General features: G+C 47.0%; 1 protein-coding gene across 1 annotated transcript in view; it reads right to left on the bottom strand.

The window, feature by feature from the left end:
- Cmtm4 (CKLF-like MARVEL transmembrane domain containing 4) overlaps nucleotides 1–15772 on the bottom strand; it is a 39845-nt gene extending 24073 nt beyond the window's left edge. The window contains exon 1 of the mRNA NM_001172151.3: nucleotides 15471–15772. Coding sequence (NP_001165622.1) covers nucleotides 15471–15656 — 186 coding nt within the window. The 5' untranslated portion in view covers nucleotides 15657–15772. The remainder of the gene's footprint in view (nucleotides 1–15470) is intronic.
- Between the last annotated feature and the right edge of the window lie 208 nt (nucleotides 15773–15980).

Here is a 15980-nt window from a genome sequence, read left to right as displayed (position 1 = left end):
CGAACGACAGAACTAGAGAATTTTTTTTTCTTGTTTTGGCTTTTCAAGACAAGGTTTCTCTATGTAGCCTTGGCTGTGCTAGAATTTTCTCTGTAGACCAGGCTGGCCTTAACTCAAAGAGATGCGCCACCACCACTTGGCTCCAGAGTGGGAGAAATTTTATAAATATATATATATATATATATATATATATATATATATATATATATATATATATATATATATATAACAGAGTCAATACCCAGAACATATAAAGAACATAGGTACATGTCTATGATCCCAGCACTTAGGAGCTGAGGCAGGAGGATCACAATTTCAAGGCAAGCCTGGCCTACACAGTGAGACCTACCTCTAAACAGACAGACAAACAGAATAGATAGGGGAGATATGAAATGCTGGCCAGGCAGAGCACCTACAACTATCATATACTGCCAGTAAGAATACAAATGATAGCCGGGGGTGGTGTTGCACGCCTTTAATCCTAGCACTCGGGAGGTGGAGGCAGGTGGATCTGAGTTCCAGGCCAGTCTGGTCTACAGAGTATGAACCAATTAGGTATGAACCCTATTGAGCACACTCTCAAGCCATGGAATTCCCCCGATAGGTGGATGTTAGCTAAAAAATATCAAATACCCATGATACAACCATAGATCATAAAAATTGTAACAAGAAGGAAGGTCCTGGTGAGGATGCCTCATTCCCACTTAGAGGAGAGAATAATAATAATAATAATAATAATAATAATAATAATAAAGTGAGGCAGAAGTAGGGGTTGACTCTAGGTGGCAGAAGAGAGGGGGAGGGGGAAAGGGGGCAGAATCAGGTATGGAGGAAGACAGGAGAAAAGCCCTGGGTGCCAGGAAAATGAATGGAAATATGCAGCCGTGAATAAACAGTGTCATGTGCAACCTCTAGAAGTCCCATATGGAAGGGCTAGGGAAAGGATTTCATGGGACAAAGGGGATGGTAACCCCATAGGGAGAACAGTAGTATCATGTAATCCAGAACCCTGCGAGATCCAAAACCAGAGAGCATGCCTGGGCTGGCCTTTACCCCAGGAACTTATCTAACAGAGGTCTGCATTGTCTGGCTTCAGTAGGGAGGATGCACTGAATCCTGTAGAGACTTGATGCCCCAGGGAAGAGGGATGTGGAAATTGAGGTTGGAGCAAAATTTTCACAAGGAATCACTTAATTGCTGGTTATTGTTTCTATCTTAGGTTTTGGGGATATGTCATAGTCTCTTTTTTTTTTTATTATTGGCAAATTGAGTTTGTTGATATTCACAGATAACAATAACCAATGACCAATGATTCCTAATTTCTGTGTTTTGTTATTGTTTTTGGTGTTGTTGGTGGTGTGTGTGCTCCTCTTTTTTATTTTTATTTTTTCTATTTTGGTATGTGGGTAAGAGATTATTTGAGTTCCAGGACAGGTAGGACGGACAGATGGGGATATACATACATACATACATACATACATACACACACACACACACACACACACACACACACAATGTCTTAAAACAAAACAAAACAAACAAATGATATAGCCACTCTAGAAAACAGTTCACGCAGTCCTTAAATAAAACAGGGAGCTGAAAGTTACCTCAGTGGTTAAGAGCATGGGCCCAGAGGACCAAGGTTCAATTCCCAGCATTAACCTGGCAGTTCATTACTAAAATTTCAGGGATCCGAAATCTTCTTCTGGCCTCCTTGGGCACCAGGCATGGACATAATGCACAGACATACATGCAGCCAATACACCAGACACATAAAATAAATTTAAAGATTATAATAATTAAAACACACTCTTACCCTATAGCCCAACAATCATAATCCTAGAAAACATGTGTGTGCGTGTGCTTGTGTATAAAGTGAACCAAGGCCTAAGCACACTAATATTTGGCCATCCCCTTAAGTCCTTTTAGGTTTTGTGTGTCTGGGTGTACACTCACATGGGCGTCAGGGCTTTTTGCAAGTGCTAGGCAAGTGCACTATAATGAGCTGCGTGTCTAGTTCAACTCCACTCCCAGGCATTAACCCGGAGAAACAAACAGAAAAGTATATGTCCAACTACAGCAGCTCTATCCATCACTGTCAGAAATTACACACAGCCCAATGGCTTCCAAGAGCTGAATGAATAATGGAACGTAAGCAGAGTTGGGTACCTATGGTCCTGTGTACATAGGCTTAGGCAGTGAGACTATCTCTTAATGGAAGGAAAGGAATTGAGGGGAGGAAGGGACAGGAAGAGGGGAATGAAGTTGTTATATACCATAATCAAAAACTATTCAATAAGAAGAAATTAACTACTGACAAAAAATACAAAATGAATGAGTTTCAAATACATTATGCCAATGAATGATAGTCTCAAAAATATACCCTCTACAACTCCACTTCTAGGGCATTCTGGAAAAGACAAAGTGTAGTCATGAGGAATCAGTGAGTGACTGGCAAAGGCTGGGTGCTGGGGGCTGACTGCTCTGTAGCCCAGCTGTGGAGTTGCTAAAAAAAAATCGATGCTTGTGTGCACACTCAGAACAGCTCACAAGTCCTGTGTGCACACTCAGAACCACACACAAGTCCATGAGACCACCAGCCTCGTCAGCATGTATCCAACCCCCACGGGGTCAATGTTGCTGGAGTTATGTTTTCAAAAGAAAATGGTGGGTGTCTCCTAATTTTTAATACAAAATCATGACATGATAATTAGCTCTAGTTACTGTGTTTCTTAGCAGAGAAAAATATTCAGTTTTTGTCACTCAATCATGAAACAAAAGTTTCCTTTCCAAAATGCTACAGTCAAAGGAGACAGAGCCCACTAGATTGGGCTACCAGAAGCTACATACACACAGCTGGGGCTCGTGCCTGTACACACTCTGAATTTCAATGGAAAGTTTTGTGTGTGTGCGCAACTGTGCAAACGTGGGTGAGCACACATGGGTGAGCATACATGGAGGTCAGAGTCATATCAGGTGTCTCTCCTCAATCATCTTTCACCTTTCTTTTTTGAGAAAGAGTCTCTCATCAAATCAGCTAGACTAGATGGCCGATGATCTCCAGGGAGCCACCTGTCTTGCTCAGCTCCACCCTCTAGATCCGAGTTTAGAGGCTGCCGCACCCTCATGTGAATGCTAGAGAGCCCAACTCCAGCTTCATACTTTCACAGCCGGCATAGTAACCACAGAGCCATCTCCATGGAAAGTTCTGAAGAGAGATAATGTAAATTTCCAAACTGTCATATCCAAGGATAAGTTAAGAAACAGCATCCACAGTATCTCAGAGCAACCTGCATACAGGAATAAGGCTCACACAGCATACACCCAGTTATTTGAGGAGGCCATCCTTGATAGCCATGAAAACTGGCAGTTTTTACTTTTAAAAAGATTTCTTTATTTTATGTATATATGAGTACACTGCAGCTGTCTTCAGACACACCAGAAGAGGGCATTGGATCCCATTACAGATGGTTGTGTGCTACCATGTGGGTGCTAGGAATTGAACTCAGGAGCTCTGGAAGAGCATTCAGTGCTCTTAACCACTGAGCCATCTCTCCAGCCTCCAGCAATTTTTACTTTAAAAACACTTTTCTACAAAAGTCTGATTTTTTTTTTAAGGCACACATGATTTAAGAGGTTACTTTCCTACTTTGTGGCTTATAGTCCAGTACGGTGTGCAATTCCTAATATGAATGTGCTCAAGTCTGCGGTCTCTGACATAAAGGAACCTTGTAAGCCCTGTGCAGCCCTAGATTCCCCAGAGACCCTTCACAATATGTGGGGCTAGATCAGCAGAGAAACTGGAGTGGCTTTAGGCGGTAACCTGTGGGGTCTGGAGCACAGAGGACAAGCAATCAGGAAAGCAGCAAAGGCAGTGGGGAGAGGCAGGTGGCCTGCAGGAGCTGGGAAACAGGAAACCTGAAGAGATGTGTAGGCAGACAGCAGCAGCAGCCAGTAATGGGCCAGAAGCATAGCTTCCGGAGACTCACCCACCCACTCACTCACCCCAGCTTCTGGAGCTGGCCACTTACTCCATCACATCAAGAAACATGACTCCAGACCGCTCTTCACACGGTGCGCCATACTCAGGACCCTGACCCTGGCGGGTTAACATACAACAGGGTACGCCCAACACGCAGGCTGGCCAGGCACCTCTAACTTGACCCAGATAGATATAAACAGAGATGGTTTCATGCACACTGGGATCAAACTACCAGGAGCAGGTTAGCATGGGGTCACATTTAAAATGTATCACCTATCACAGTGCATTACAGGTACAGCTCAAAACATGGAATGCTCGTACTCTGCTTAGCCACTCCTTTATGATTCCTCTGCTGCTTCAGAGCTGTGTGAGTCATGCTACTGTAAAATGGGAAACACACAAGAGAGCAGGGCACATTCTGAACGCTGCCCTGCACTGACCAAAATGTGCTGCAAATGTGCTTTGCTCCATAGGCCTCTTAATATAGCACTCGGAGCAAGGCTGTGCTCCTTCTGCAAACAAGCCAAGGCAAGGCAGCAAGGTTTCCCAGATTACTCCCTGCAGTTTATTCCACTCACTTTAAAACACAGCATTCTCCCCTGCTGGGTTTCTTGGCTTAACAGCAACTACACAGGGCCTGGCACCTTCCTCAGAACAGTAGCTTCCTTGGCAGTGGTCTGCACCTTCCCTCAATCCTTGACACTCCCAAGATACCTTCAGGCTGATGGTAGCCAGCCCTCACCTCTCTAAGACAGGCAGTGCTCCAGTGGCACAGCCCCTCTGCGATCCACCAGTCTTGCCCCTAGGTTCTCGGTCCAAGGCAGTCATACTCACAAGCCTCTAGCAGACAAGGCTGACAGATGGATGCCCTCCCTAAGCTGGCAGGTTGGCAGAGAATGAAGTATCTCGCTGGCTTCAGGCAGAAGCGGAGTCGGAACAATGCTGCGCAGAGCTGAGATCTCTTTCAAATGCATTGTCTGATGTGCTGAAGGGAGGTACAGGCCACTGAGGCTCGGGGTCACAGGCTGCCCTTCACCAGGCAGTCGAGAAAATGAACAGTGCCTCAAGCCCTGCAAGGTTCGAGAGACCCTTTGGGTGTTTCCTTCCTCAGACAGAGCCTGAAACTAACAAGTGCGTGTGTGCCTGGGCAGTACGGTTAGCCCAACCCTTAAAGCTGCCTGGTGACCCACAGGTATGGACACAGTGGTGAACCCTGGGGCCCTAGCTACTTGGGAGGCTGAAACAGGACTGCTCGAGTTCAGGAAGGCCAGCCTAGGAAAGAGAAAAGAGAAGATGGGTACGGGACAGAAAAGGAGGAAGGAAGAAGCCCCTTCCATGCACATAGGTAGAAATTCTCTCACCTCTCTACCACCTTTAGTACCTATCACACATCATTGGTTTTTCAAAGGATAATTTCAGGACTTTCCTGTGAGGGTAGCAGGGACTGAAGCCAGTGCCCGAGCTACACCCCGCCCCATAACTTAGGTTTTAAGAGTAACAGAGAGCACCTTTAACCCCAGCACTCAGAAGGAAGGGTCAGAGAAAGGCAGATGCAGGAGGATCTCTGTAAGTTGGAGGCCAGCCTGATTGATCCCATCAGGGGGTAGGGATGGATGGGGGAGTACCAAAAGTTTTTCATTCAACAAAGAGGAACACTTGTTGAAATAAGTCAGCAAGTCAGTTACTTGTTTGTCTGAACTATGTGGTGTTGAATACACTATTATCTGCATACAGCAAAGAAAATGCTGCAAGATGCCACATGTTTATCAATTCGAAATAAATCTGTTTTACATAGTATGTCTGGAAGATACCCACAGCTTACGTGTTGTTTAGTTGAGAACTTACTTTCCTATCTGGCTTAACACCATGCCCAAGCTATGTCTAAAATAAATTTCCCTATTGGATAAGACAGAAGCTGCTGAAAGAAAAACAAAAGAAACAAACAAAAGAAACAAGCTATAGATAGAGTGCTTGACAGTCAATCTCCAGCCCTAAAGGGAAAAAAGAAAGCAGAAAGCAGTCACTGCTGCCTACAGAACCTTCTAAGATGGGAAGGCAGGCATAGCAAGGCATATATATCTATACACCTATAATTCCAATACTCAGGACACTGAGGCAGAAGCATTGAGAACTGGGAGCCAGTCTAATCTATATACTGAGCCTCTGACTCAGAAGAAAGAAGCAAACAGAACCACATTCATTCCAGACAGCAGTCAGCCTTCCCTGCAGGCTGATGCCCCAGTGCCAGGCCTGTGGCTGGGCAATCAAGAGCATGCAAACTGCACTCATCAAACTTCCCTCATCCTCCTGCAAACGAGCCATGCAGTGCACAGCCTGCCCAACTTAAGCCGTAGCTACTTGTAGCAGGATGCTGAGAGAGAGGTGGCTGAACCAGTCTGGCTAAATTCTGTATTCGTCAGGTAAGGCTGCTCTACTAAGACATTTATTTTAAACAGCTAGGTTTTCTTATTTTTTTTTAAACCCTTCAGCTATGTTGATTTGGTCATTTAAATACAAAAGAACAAACAAACCTTCAAGAACTAGGAATGAACGCAGATGTTTTGACAAACCCTAGGTCCTGTAGACTCCCCTGGGACTTCCTGGCAATCATTCACTCTTTGTGGGCTCCTAGCTTGGGCGTGGGACCTTGGGCCTCAAAGTCCACACCAGCAGCTGAGGCTTTCCCAGAAATACAGTGAAGGTGCTACATGGGACAAGTATAGGACCAGACCGGCTGGCCTTCCTCCTGACCTCCTTCCCACACACAGCCATGGGCAACAATGTATTCATTTCCCTAGCTTCAATTCCACAACCATACTCTGAGGAATGTGGGTATTTTCTGCCTCGTTAGCATGCTTTGGCTTAACTAGCTCAGAAGTCAAAAAAACAAGAGGCAAAAGTCTATATCTACCAATACCAAGGAGTTACTGCAGTGCAAACCCTGGGGCCTCCTAGCTGACTGCTCCAAGATGTTCACTTGGGCAGTCTAGCTGAGCTGGCTCAATGCCAGCCCTTTAAACAGAAGGTCACAGATAGTACTTGACTTCTCCTTATACATGGTGCTTCCTAAGCTACGGGGCTAAAGATACCACCCGAGACTCTGAAATTTATCAGTCTTCCCACAGTCTAGAACAGGTAATAAAGATAAGGGGAGGTACAGCTGGGTGGTAGAGCACGCACCTTGCATATGCAAGGCCCTATCAAATTTCACCCAACTGTCCCACATCTGTCCGGAGGAAAACTGTGGCTTTTCCAAAAGCCACTTGTAAACACACACACAGGAAGGGGCACATACAAGTTCCTCCTATGACTCTGCAATTCTAACTGTAATGTCACCCTGAACATAGGTTATCACTGCTGTTTGGTCAGCATGAAACAGGTAGGTCTTTTCTTCTTGGACTTGGGACTTTTCCCAAACTTTAACAATCCAGAAGACCAAAACTTGGGTGTGCTGATAACGTTTGCTAATGAACAATGAACAGAAAACAATGGGACCAGACCAACAAGAAAGAGAAATCTACAATTTAAGCTAGTGTCACAGGACACAGGCGTTCAGTCAAGCAAAAAAAAACTAGGAAGGGAGGGCTGGACCGGGATAGCTGGCAGAAATGAGGAGAGGGTTCCTCCCTAAGCCAGCCCATTCACTTGCAGGCCCAACAGGCTGGGAACAGGGGATATGCAACAGCAGTGTGTGACAAACGCTACTGAAGAGGAACGAGAATCTTTCAACCAAGGTGGAGTATATGGAGGGAACTTAAAAGGAAAAGAAGCTGGGTCAGAACGGGGTCAGAGAAGACAGGACCCAAAGTGGTCACAATAATGGCTAATATTTACCAAGCACTGCCCACAGCTAAGCACCAGGCTGGACACCTTCTGCCCAGCCTTTGGTGACCCCTGAGTCACTTGAGTCTCATGAGTCACTTGGGCCCAGCAAGGCCAGACTAAGGCTCTGAGGACAGTCTTACATACAGCAGAGAACATCTAACTTGAGAATTAAAGTGATCAGGGATAAACAGGAAATCTAGAGTGGGGAGCTCAAGAGCAAGAAGGATGTCTGTCCTATATAGGGACAATGCTTCAGGCTGGAGGAAAGAGATAAGGGACAGATGGAATCTGGAGGGCCTAGTAAGCATGGGTAAAAATCTAGCCCTCACAGTGGTGACACACTCCTTTAAACCCAGAACTTGGGCGATAGAAGTAGGAGGATCTTTGTGAGTTGAAAGCCAGCCTGGTCTACAGAGAGTTCTAGGACAGCCAGAAGTGTTACAAAGAAACCATCTTAAGCAAAACAAAAGCTAGCCCTCATAGTCCCCGTCAGAGTCGTCATCATCTCAGGATATACTAAACAGTTTTGAAATGGAGTAAAACGGTTCTAAGTACTTCTAATGGAAAACTAGATCTTGTCAAATTTGAGTTCCAAAATTACCTGGTTCTGTGGAACTTGCACACTGTTCATGTCTCTGAGCTACTTTATGACTGGTTGAATTGTATGGAACTAATTTGTTTGACTGAAAGCGATTTCTGTCTAGGGCACAAAAAAAGAGTGATATCTGTTTCTATCTTATAGAAGAAGTGGAATGTAATGATTTTTTAATTTTCCTTGAACAATTTGTAACATCTTACTGGTTTTCTGCTTATATTTTCTAGTAACCATTTTTAAAAAAAAACAAAATAATCTCAATTCGGAAAGAGCACAGACAGTTTATAATGGCAGGATTTAGGCCTAGAGGAGAATCCAAAGGACAGGGAGGCTAAAGAGTCTGTCCTCCGTAAAAGCAAATATCTCAGTGGAACTTTAAGAACATGCAGGCACTGGACTGGAGATGAACCTCAACCATAAAGCACTGACCTGGCATGCAGGAAGCCCCAGGGTTGACCCCGAATGCCCACAAGGGCAGATGTGTTATAATTCTTTTTTCTTGTTCAATATTACTCTGCATGTATGCGTGTGTGCTATGTAAGGGATGCGTGTATGTGCCATGGCCTGCATCCTGGAGATCATAGGGTAGCTTTCAAATTTGAGTCTCTCCTTCACATTGGGACCTTAGGATTGAACTCAGGCCATCAAGCTTGTATGACAAGCACCTAGTGGCTGAACTGCCTTTGCCACCATGCACAGGTCTGAATCTCAAGTTCTACACATTCACAAACCCCTGGATGCACACAGCTGAAGGGATTTCCACAAGAAAAACCCTTAGCCTCCATTTCACTTGCCTGCCTGCCTGCCTGCTTGCCTGCCTGCCCTTTCTTTCTTCCTTTCTTTTTCTTTCCCACTGGCACTGAAATCTTTAAGCCTTACACTGTTTTTCATAGCTGTGCTGGAATCAATGGGAAGAAACCACAAAAATGAAGGCTTCCATTGCACCCCATCATCAAACTGCAGTGGCAGCAAAGAAATCCCCCAGAACTACCATAGATTGGTGAAACTGACAACCTTAGGGGCTTGTTAACTCAATTCCCAAACTCAGCTGCATGTGTGGGTATTTGCATGTGTCTGTGCTGCTGAGGAAGGAACTTAGGGCCCTGAGCCACACCCGCAGCCTCCAAGTCAGATCCTGGACTACATCACTGCCTATGGCTTTCCCCAGGCCCCTGGAGCTCTTTGCTTTGTATCAGAAGGTTTTCTGAGAGCCACCATGACCCTCAGCCTAACTCTTGGCTCCAAGCATCTACTCTGCTCTGAGGGGTACCAGAGGACCCCAGCTTGGCAGACAGGAGCAGCTCTAAATCTAAACAGAGTTATCAGAAAGCAAACAACTGCACTAATAATTACAGGATCCCTGGTTTTCATTTTACACGTCTCCAAGCAAACAACTTGGCAAAGCTTCCAATGGTTTCCCCCGCTTTTACAAAAATCTGACTTCTAAGCAAAAGCTTCAGTTTCTCAGGAGCAGTAGACACTCCTCACAAAAAAAGTCCAAAGAGAAAAAGTCATTACTATGCCATCTTAGTTCCATGCTTTCTCTCTAACATTTTCCACTTAAAACTGAATCTGGCAGTTTACGGACATACATTAATTTCCCCTTATAAATTCCTTGTATTTAAAACACCTTGACCTTCTAAACTATGCTGAGTAATTATCCCATTTTCTCCTCATTCATCACACAAATATGTATACTGATCTGCTTAGTCAGTGCCTCGTGATATGCCAGGCACTGGGGACACAGTAAAACCTTAAAAACTTCACAATGGGAGTAACGGCAGAGTGATAAGCCAAAGTATAGGACTGAGTGAGGCAGACGGGTGCCAGTGGACATGCTAGTGAAGGAATTGGTCCAATGCTCCTCCAACACGTGTGAGGCCCTGAGCCACTCCACCCCACCCCCACCCCTGCAGCACCTCCAAGTCAATAACAAAAAGGTGACCAAGGCTCCTGATCAACACAAAATCAGGATTAGAAAAGCTCCAGTCAAAGGAAAGAAATGTACCTAACGGTGCTTTGGTTTACATTACACTAGACTTGAAATATAATTAATGTATCCTGACTTCAACCCTGCATGTTACATCCTGGTGGGAAGACGAGGGGTCAGCAGGTGTGTGTAAGAGAGGACATGCTGGAGGGGGCAGGGGGCAGCCTCTTTTGTAACAAGTCATTCTCACAGAAACTAATCCAGTCGCTGAGCAGAAAACTCACTGGAAAGAAGCAGTCAACGGTTCATGGTGTTCTTCACCCACACACAATGAAATGTACCTTCACTGTTTCTGACAATGGTACCAAGGTCTTCCTGAGGACTAAGCGCACAAGACTACCCACGCATTAACCTTTTTTTTTTTTTAGGCCAGGCTATCCTCAAACTATCGTCTAGCCTCGGCCTCCCCAGTGCTGAGTACCTCACCCTGCTGAGGCTCTCCTATGCCATCTCATTAGTACTGGAGTCCAGGATATGAACTGGAGACTTGGGAGCAGCACTCAGATGACAGCAAGTGTGTGAGGCTTTGTAAACAGGAGTGATAGGGAGCCCAGGGCTTTGCAGATTTGCAGTGGCCAGGCACGACTCACACCTGATAAGAGACACAAAGTCCATTCCCAAGGGAACTTCCTGCCACCCCACCCAACACAAACACCTCTCTCCATCGACACCTCTGAGCCACTTGGACTTTTCTCTATACAAAAACCTTGCTGAGAAGGTCAGTGTGGTGGTCCCACTCTTTTACTCCCAGCACTCCAGAGGCAGAGGCAGGTGGATCTCTGAGGCCAGCCTGGTCTACAGAGCAAGTTCCAGGACAGCCAGGGCTACACAGACACACCTTGTCTCTGAAACACCAAAAAAAAAAAAAAAAAAAAAAAAAAAAGAAAGTTTTTGGTATGTGTGAAGACTACAGCATTCCAGTCCATTATACAATATGTCTGTCCACTCATTTAGCTCACGTATGATTTCTTTCTCCAGTGATTTGAAGTTTTCAGAGTAGAGATCTACATATAGTGGTACATTTCTGTCTAAATATTTCATCCTTTCCAAAGTTAGCAACTGTTTTCGTTATTCTTTTCTCTCTTGGCCAGAGAGATTTACTCTTCAGCACAGGCTAGCATCGAACTCACAGTAACCTTCCCAGCGCAGCCCTCAATGCAGCCCTGGGATTACATACAGGTAAGAGCCACTAAACCAGGCTCTTTTAAAATTCGAATCTCCAATAATGCATTGCTAGGATACAGAAATATGGTTGATTTTTACATGTTGATCTTACATATGACAACCCTGCTAATTCACTTATTAATTCTAGCATTTTGCCAGATGGTTATCTACAGAGTTGCTCATGCCACCTGCGCATAAGTTCCAGTTTATATCCATCCACCCCACCCATCCGTCCACACCTACTCACCTCCCCATCCACCCACCCACCCACCCACCCACCCACGTTTGCCCCAGATAGAGCTTTCGGTATGCTGTTGACTATGAAGAGCAGGATCCCTGCCTGGCCCCTATCTGAAAGCATTTGTTTCCATAAGTAGGACGTTAGTTACAGTTTTCAGTTACCCTGTTCCAGAACTAAGTTCCCTTTGTCTCCAAGTTTGCTGACAACAGTTATCAGAGAGTGAATCCTGGGGCTGGTGAGATGAATCAGTGGGTAAAGATGCTTGCCACTCAGAGATCCAAACCTGATAAACTACATTTCATCCCTGTAGAACACTAAGAGGTAGAGGAGAGAAGCAGCTAAGAGAGTCATCCTAGGCCCGCCCCATGAATATTCACTGAAAGCTGGGGCTTGCCAATTAAGACAAACCAGCAAGCTCCAAGCCTGTCTCTGCCTCCCCAGTGCTGGGTTTACAAGCATAGGTCCTCAGGCTTTTGAGGCAATTGCTTACTGACAGTTATCTCCCCAGCCCTCCAAACACGGGGACACCAAAGTCCATCACAATTAAACCTCAAATGGCCCAGACCTTCTAGAGTAACTATGGGATCTGGGACCAAGAGGCTCTGTTCAGTGGCGGCAGCCAGTGTTTATCTGAGTTGAAGCTGTGGAAATGTGGCTGTTTTATGCCATGTATATTTTCTTTATATTCCCATTGGGCTGTAGTGGAAACGCAGGTTTGGTTTTTGTCTGTTTTACCATCACATCCCACACATCTCAAGAGTACAATAAAACAATCCCCGGCTGTGTTGACTGGCTCCAGGTTATAAACTGAAACTGACAAGGCTGCCCACCAAGTAAAAGATGTTCCAGTACCCAACCCTGAGATGCAAATGCTCAGGTCCTCTGAGTCACCTTAAGAGAGCACCTTAGGTTACCTTAACTCCTTAATTCCTACAATTCCTAAAACGCTCCATTAGCCATTTTCCCTCATTCTATCACTGAGGAAAGAGGTGGAGCAGAGTTTAGAGATTTAAAGATCAGAGATCTGGGGTAAAGTTTACCCCCTCACTCTTTTAAGGGAAGAGCACTGCTGGCTAAGACAGAGACAAGTGCTAATACCCGACTACAGGTTTTCTGGTTTTTTGTTTTGTTTTGTTTTGTTTTTTTAAAGATTTACTTATTCACTATATATAAGTACATTATAGCTGTCTTCAGACACACCAGAAGAAGGCATCAGATATTACGGATGGTTGTGAGCCACCACGTGGTTGCTGGGAACTGAACTCTGGACCTCAGGAAAAGCAATCAGTGCTCTTAACCACTGAGCCATCTCTCCAAACCTGGATTTTTTTTTTAAGACTTAAAATTTTATGTTTATGTGTAAATATGTGGTCTGTGTGAGTATATGCCACCTATGTGTCACAGAAGACAGGAGATGGCATCAGATCCCCTATAGAACTAGAGTTGTAAGTGGCTGTGAGCCACCAGACCTGGGTGCTAGGATCTAAACCCAGGTCCTCTGGAAGGATGGCAATGGATTTTAATTAGCAAGCCATCTCTCCCGCCTCCGGTGTTCATGAGGGCCACCTGGGAAGACCTGTTAAAATCTAAATAGGTTTCAAGGGTCTGAGTGTGCTGAATTTAGAGACCTAGGAGGGTAGCGCTGCTGGACTGAGTGTGGGAAAAGCAAGGATCTACAGTTTCCTTACACCACACATCACAATGTCTATAAATACTACGCCTTTTGAAGGCCAGATTTTACTGAAGTGAAAGAATTAGTGCTTTCCCTTCTCTCTGGGCGGAGTCTGAACTGTATGGCATCTCAGAAGGACCCTCATAAGGACTTTTGTTTATTTTCCAGTTTAAATTTCAAGTCTAATTTCTCGGGACTTGTTTGTTTTCTTGAGGGAAGGTGGAGTGCCCTGAAAGCCCTAACACTTAGCAAGGCTGAGAACCCAAAGGGCAAGAGACCACTGAACTGCCACATCACTCAAGTGACCTTTCCTTGACATTCCTGTGACCTGTCACTTGCCGTACACAATGCAGAGCAGACACACTCAGCAATTAGGAAAGAGTTTAAGGCTCCTAAAGTCCTTCCACTTGGAAAGTAAGGACTACCACGCGACCACACCTTTCCAAAGGAGCAAACACGGTTGGCTCCAGCTGCTGCTCCTGGAAACAGCAAAGTCCCAGAAGGGAGCTAATAGTGTTCTGCACAAACCACTCCATCTCCAAAGAGTTCTATTCACTTCCAAAGGCCTGCTAAGTGAACTAGGAAGGTCCCTGAGTAGGCCTTGTAGTCCACCTGGCTCCAAGCTCAGCCCTGCCCTTTTCTTACTTCCAATTAGCTACACTGTACTCAAGCATTAGCTAGCCACTTTTAAAAAAGGATTACATACCCCTCAACACATCTACATTCTCTTTGCCCAACAGAAGCATTACACCCTTGAGAACATGCCAGATGACTGGATTAAGCTGATTTTAAAATTTAAAGACAAATAACTTACTCCACTTATTTCTCATTAAAGTCCTTCAAAACTATGCATCAGAAGACCAAGCCTTCCACACATGAGAGAAAACTCGCCATGGTTCTACAACCTACAAACACGGGGACCTTTATTTAAAGGGTGTCCACTCATGGTATTTCTCCCAAGAAAGGTTAACGCATGCACCCAGTTAATAAGCAAAACAGGCCCAACGCTCCCTGAAAGAAAGTGCAAGTATATTGCAGTTCCGTGCAAATGGCTTCTCTGTCTGGCTGAGAAGTCTGTCAAGTTTTGAGGCCTCGGTGGAAGGTTACCTGTGACAGAGAGTAGGAGGGATACGAAGGTTTTTCTAAACTGAACCGTGCCCAGTCCACAACAAAGGTCCACTGCCCAGATGGACCTGCTACAAAACCATAAAACCGAAACAGAACCCACAAGCCCCTGAACCAAACACTCTGGGGGCTAAAAAAATTGAGGACCCCAAGAAATGGGGTCCTCTAGAACGTCTAAGTCCAATAGAAAGTTCCCCATATGTGCCACCTCCCAAACTGGCCGCCCTCCCAGAGTGACTTAACTCTGGGTACCAATTTGGGCAGTCCCAACAAGCCATCAGTGCTACGGGATGCTATGAAGGAAGCTAACGTCGCAGTAAAGAGTGGAGGCTTTGTGGGTAGATCTGACTCCCCCACTGCATCTGGGCTACATGCCTCCATTCAACAAATATTTATTGAGCGTCCACCATCTGCTGGGCACCCTGCTAGGCGCCAAGGAGGAAACCATGCCATAGCCCCCGGCCTGTCTTAGCAGAGAACCGTCTGGGGGCTACGCGAACAGGAAAACCTGCCACAAGTTGCTAAGCATAGTAGTAGCCAGGGGATGGCACGGCCCTCGCAACCGGCTCCGCGCACCAACCTCGTAGACGAAGCAGGGAGGGCACAGGTAGGCCCCGGAGCAGGTGTGCAGGGACCAGGCACCCCTGAGGCTTCGGAGCAGCAGAAGGCAGACTCCGGCCGAGGGCGCGGTCCCCAGAGGAGCAGGGACTGCAGCCTAAGGACCTCAGAGTACCGGGTGCGCGGAGTGGGGACCGTGCAGCCCGGACCTGACTCTGGTCCGCCCGGCCTTCCACCAGCGGCCGGGTGCGGGTAAAGAAGGCGCGGGCTAGGCCGCCGACCCGCCCGCTCCTACCTGGAGCCCCGCCCGGCACCTACCACTTGGGCGACCTTGAGGCGGCCAAGCGCGCCGCGCAGGTAGTCCGGGTCGCAGCGCAGGCCGGCCAGCCCGCGGCGCTGGCTCACGGGCTCGGTGGTGGGTTGGTACGGGCTGCTGGCGCCCGAGATCATGGAGGTGCTCGAGGCCTCGCCCTCGAAGCCGTCCAGCTCCTCGCCGCCCCGCATGCTGCCGCTCCGCGCGGCCGGTTCCCCCGGCGCCTGGAGCGGGCAGGCTCAGCGCAGCAGCCGCATCGCGGTCGCCAGACCACCCCGCCGCCTCCTCTGCGCCCGCCGCCCGCTGCGGCCGCGGCTCGGTCCGCTGGGGCTCGGCTCCCGCCGCCTCGGCAGCGGAAAGGGGGGAGGCGGGAGCGGGCGCCGAGGGAAGGAGGCGGGAGCCGCGCGCCGGGCGGGAGGGGGCGGAGACTGCGGCCGGCGCGGGGAGGGGCGGGGCGCTGAGGGCTGGGGGCGGGGGGTCGTCGGGGAGAGGAGGGGCGTTGAGGGTTGGGGCGG

This window comes from Rattus norvegicus, chromosome 19, assembly GCF_021556685.1.
Source record: "Rattus norvegicus strain SHRSP/BbbUtx chromosome 19, alternate assembly SHRSP_T2T, whole genome shotgun sequence".
Lineage (NCBI taxonomy): Eukaryota > Metazoa > Chordata > Mammalia > Rodentia > Muridae > Rattus > Rattus norvegicus.
This window is presented reverse-complemented; position numbering and strand designations above follow the sequence as displayed.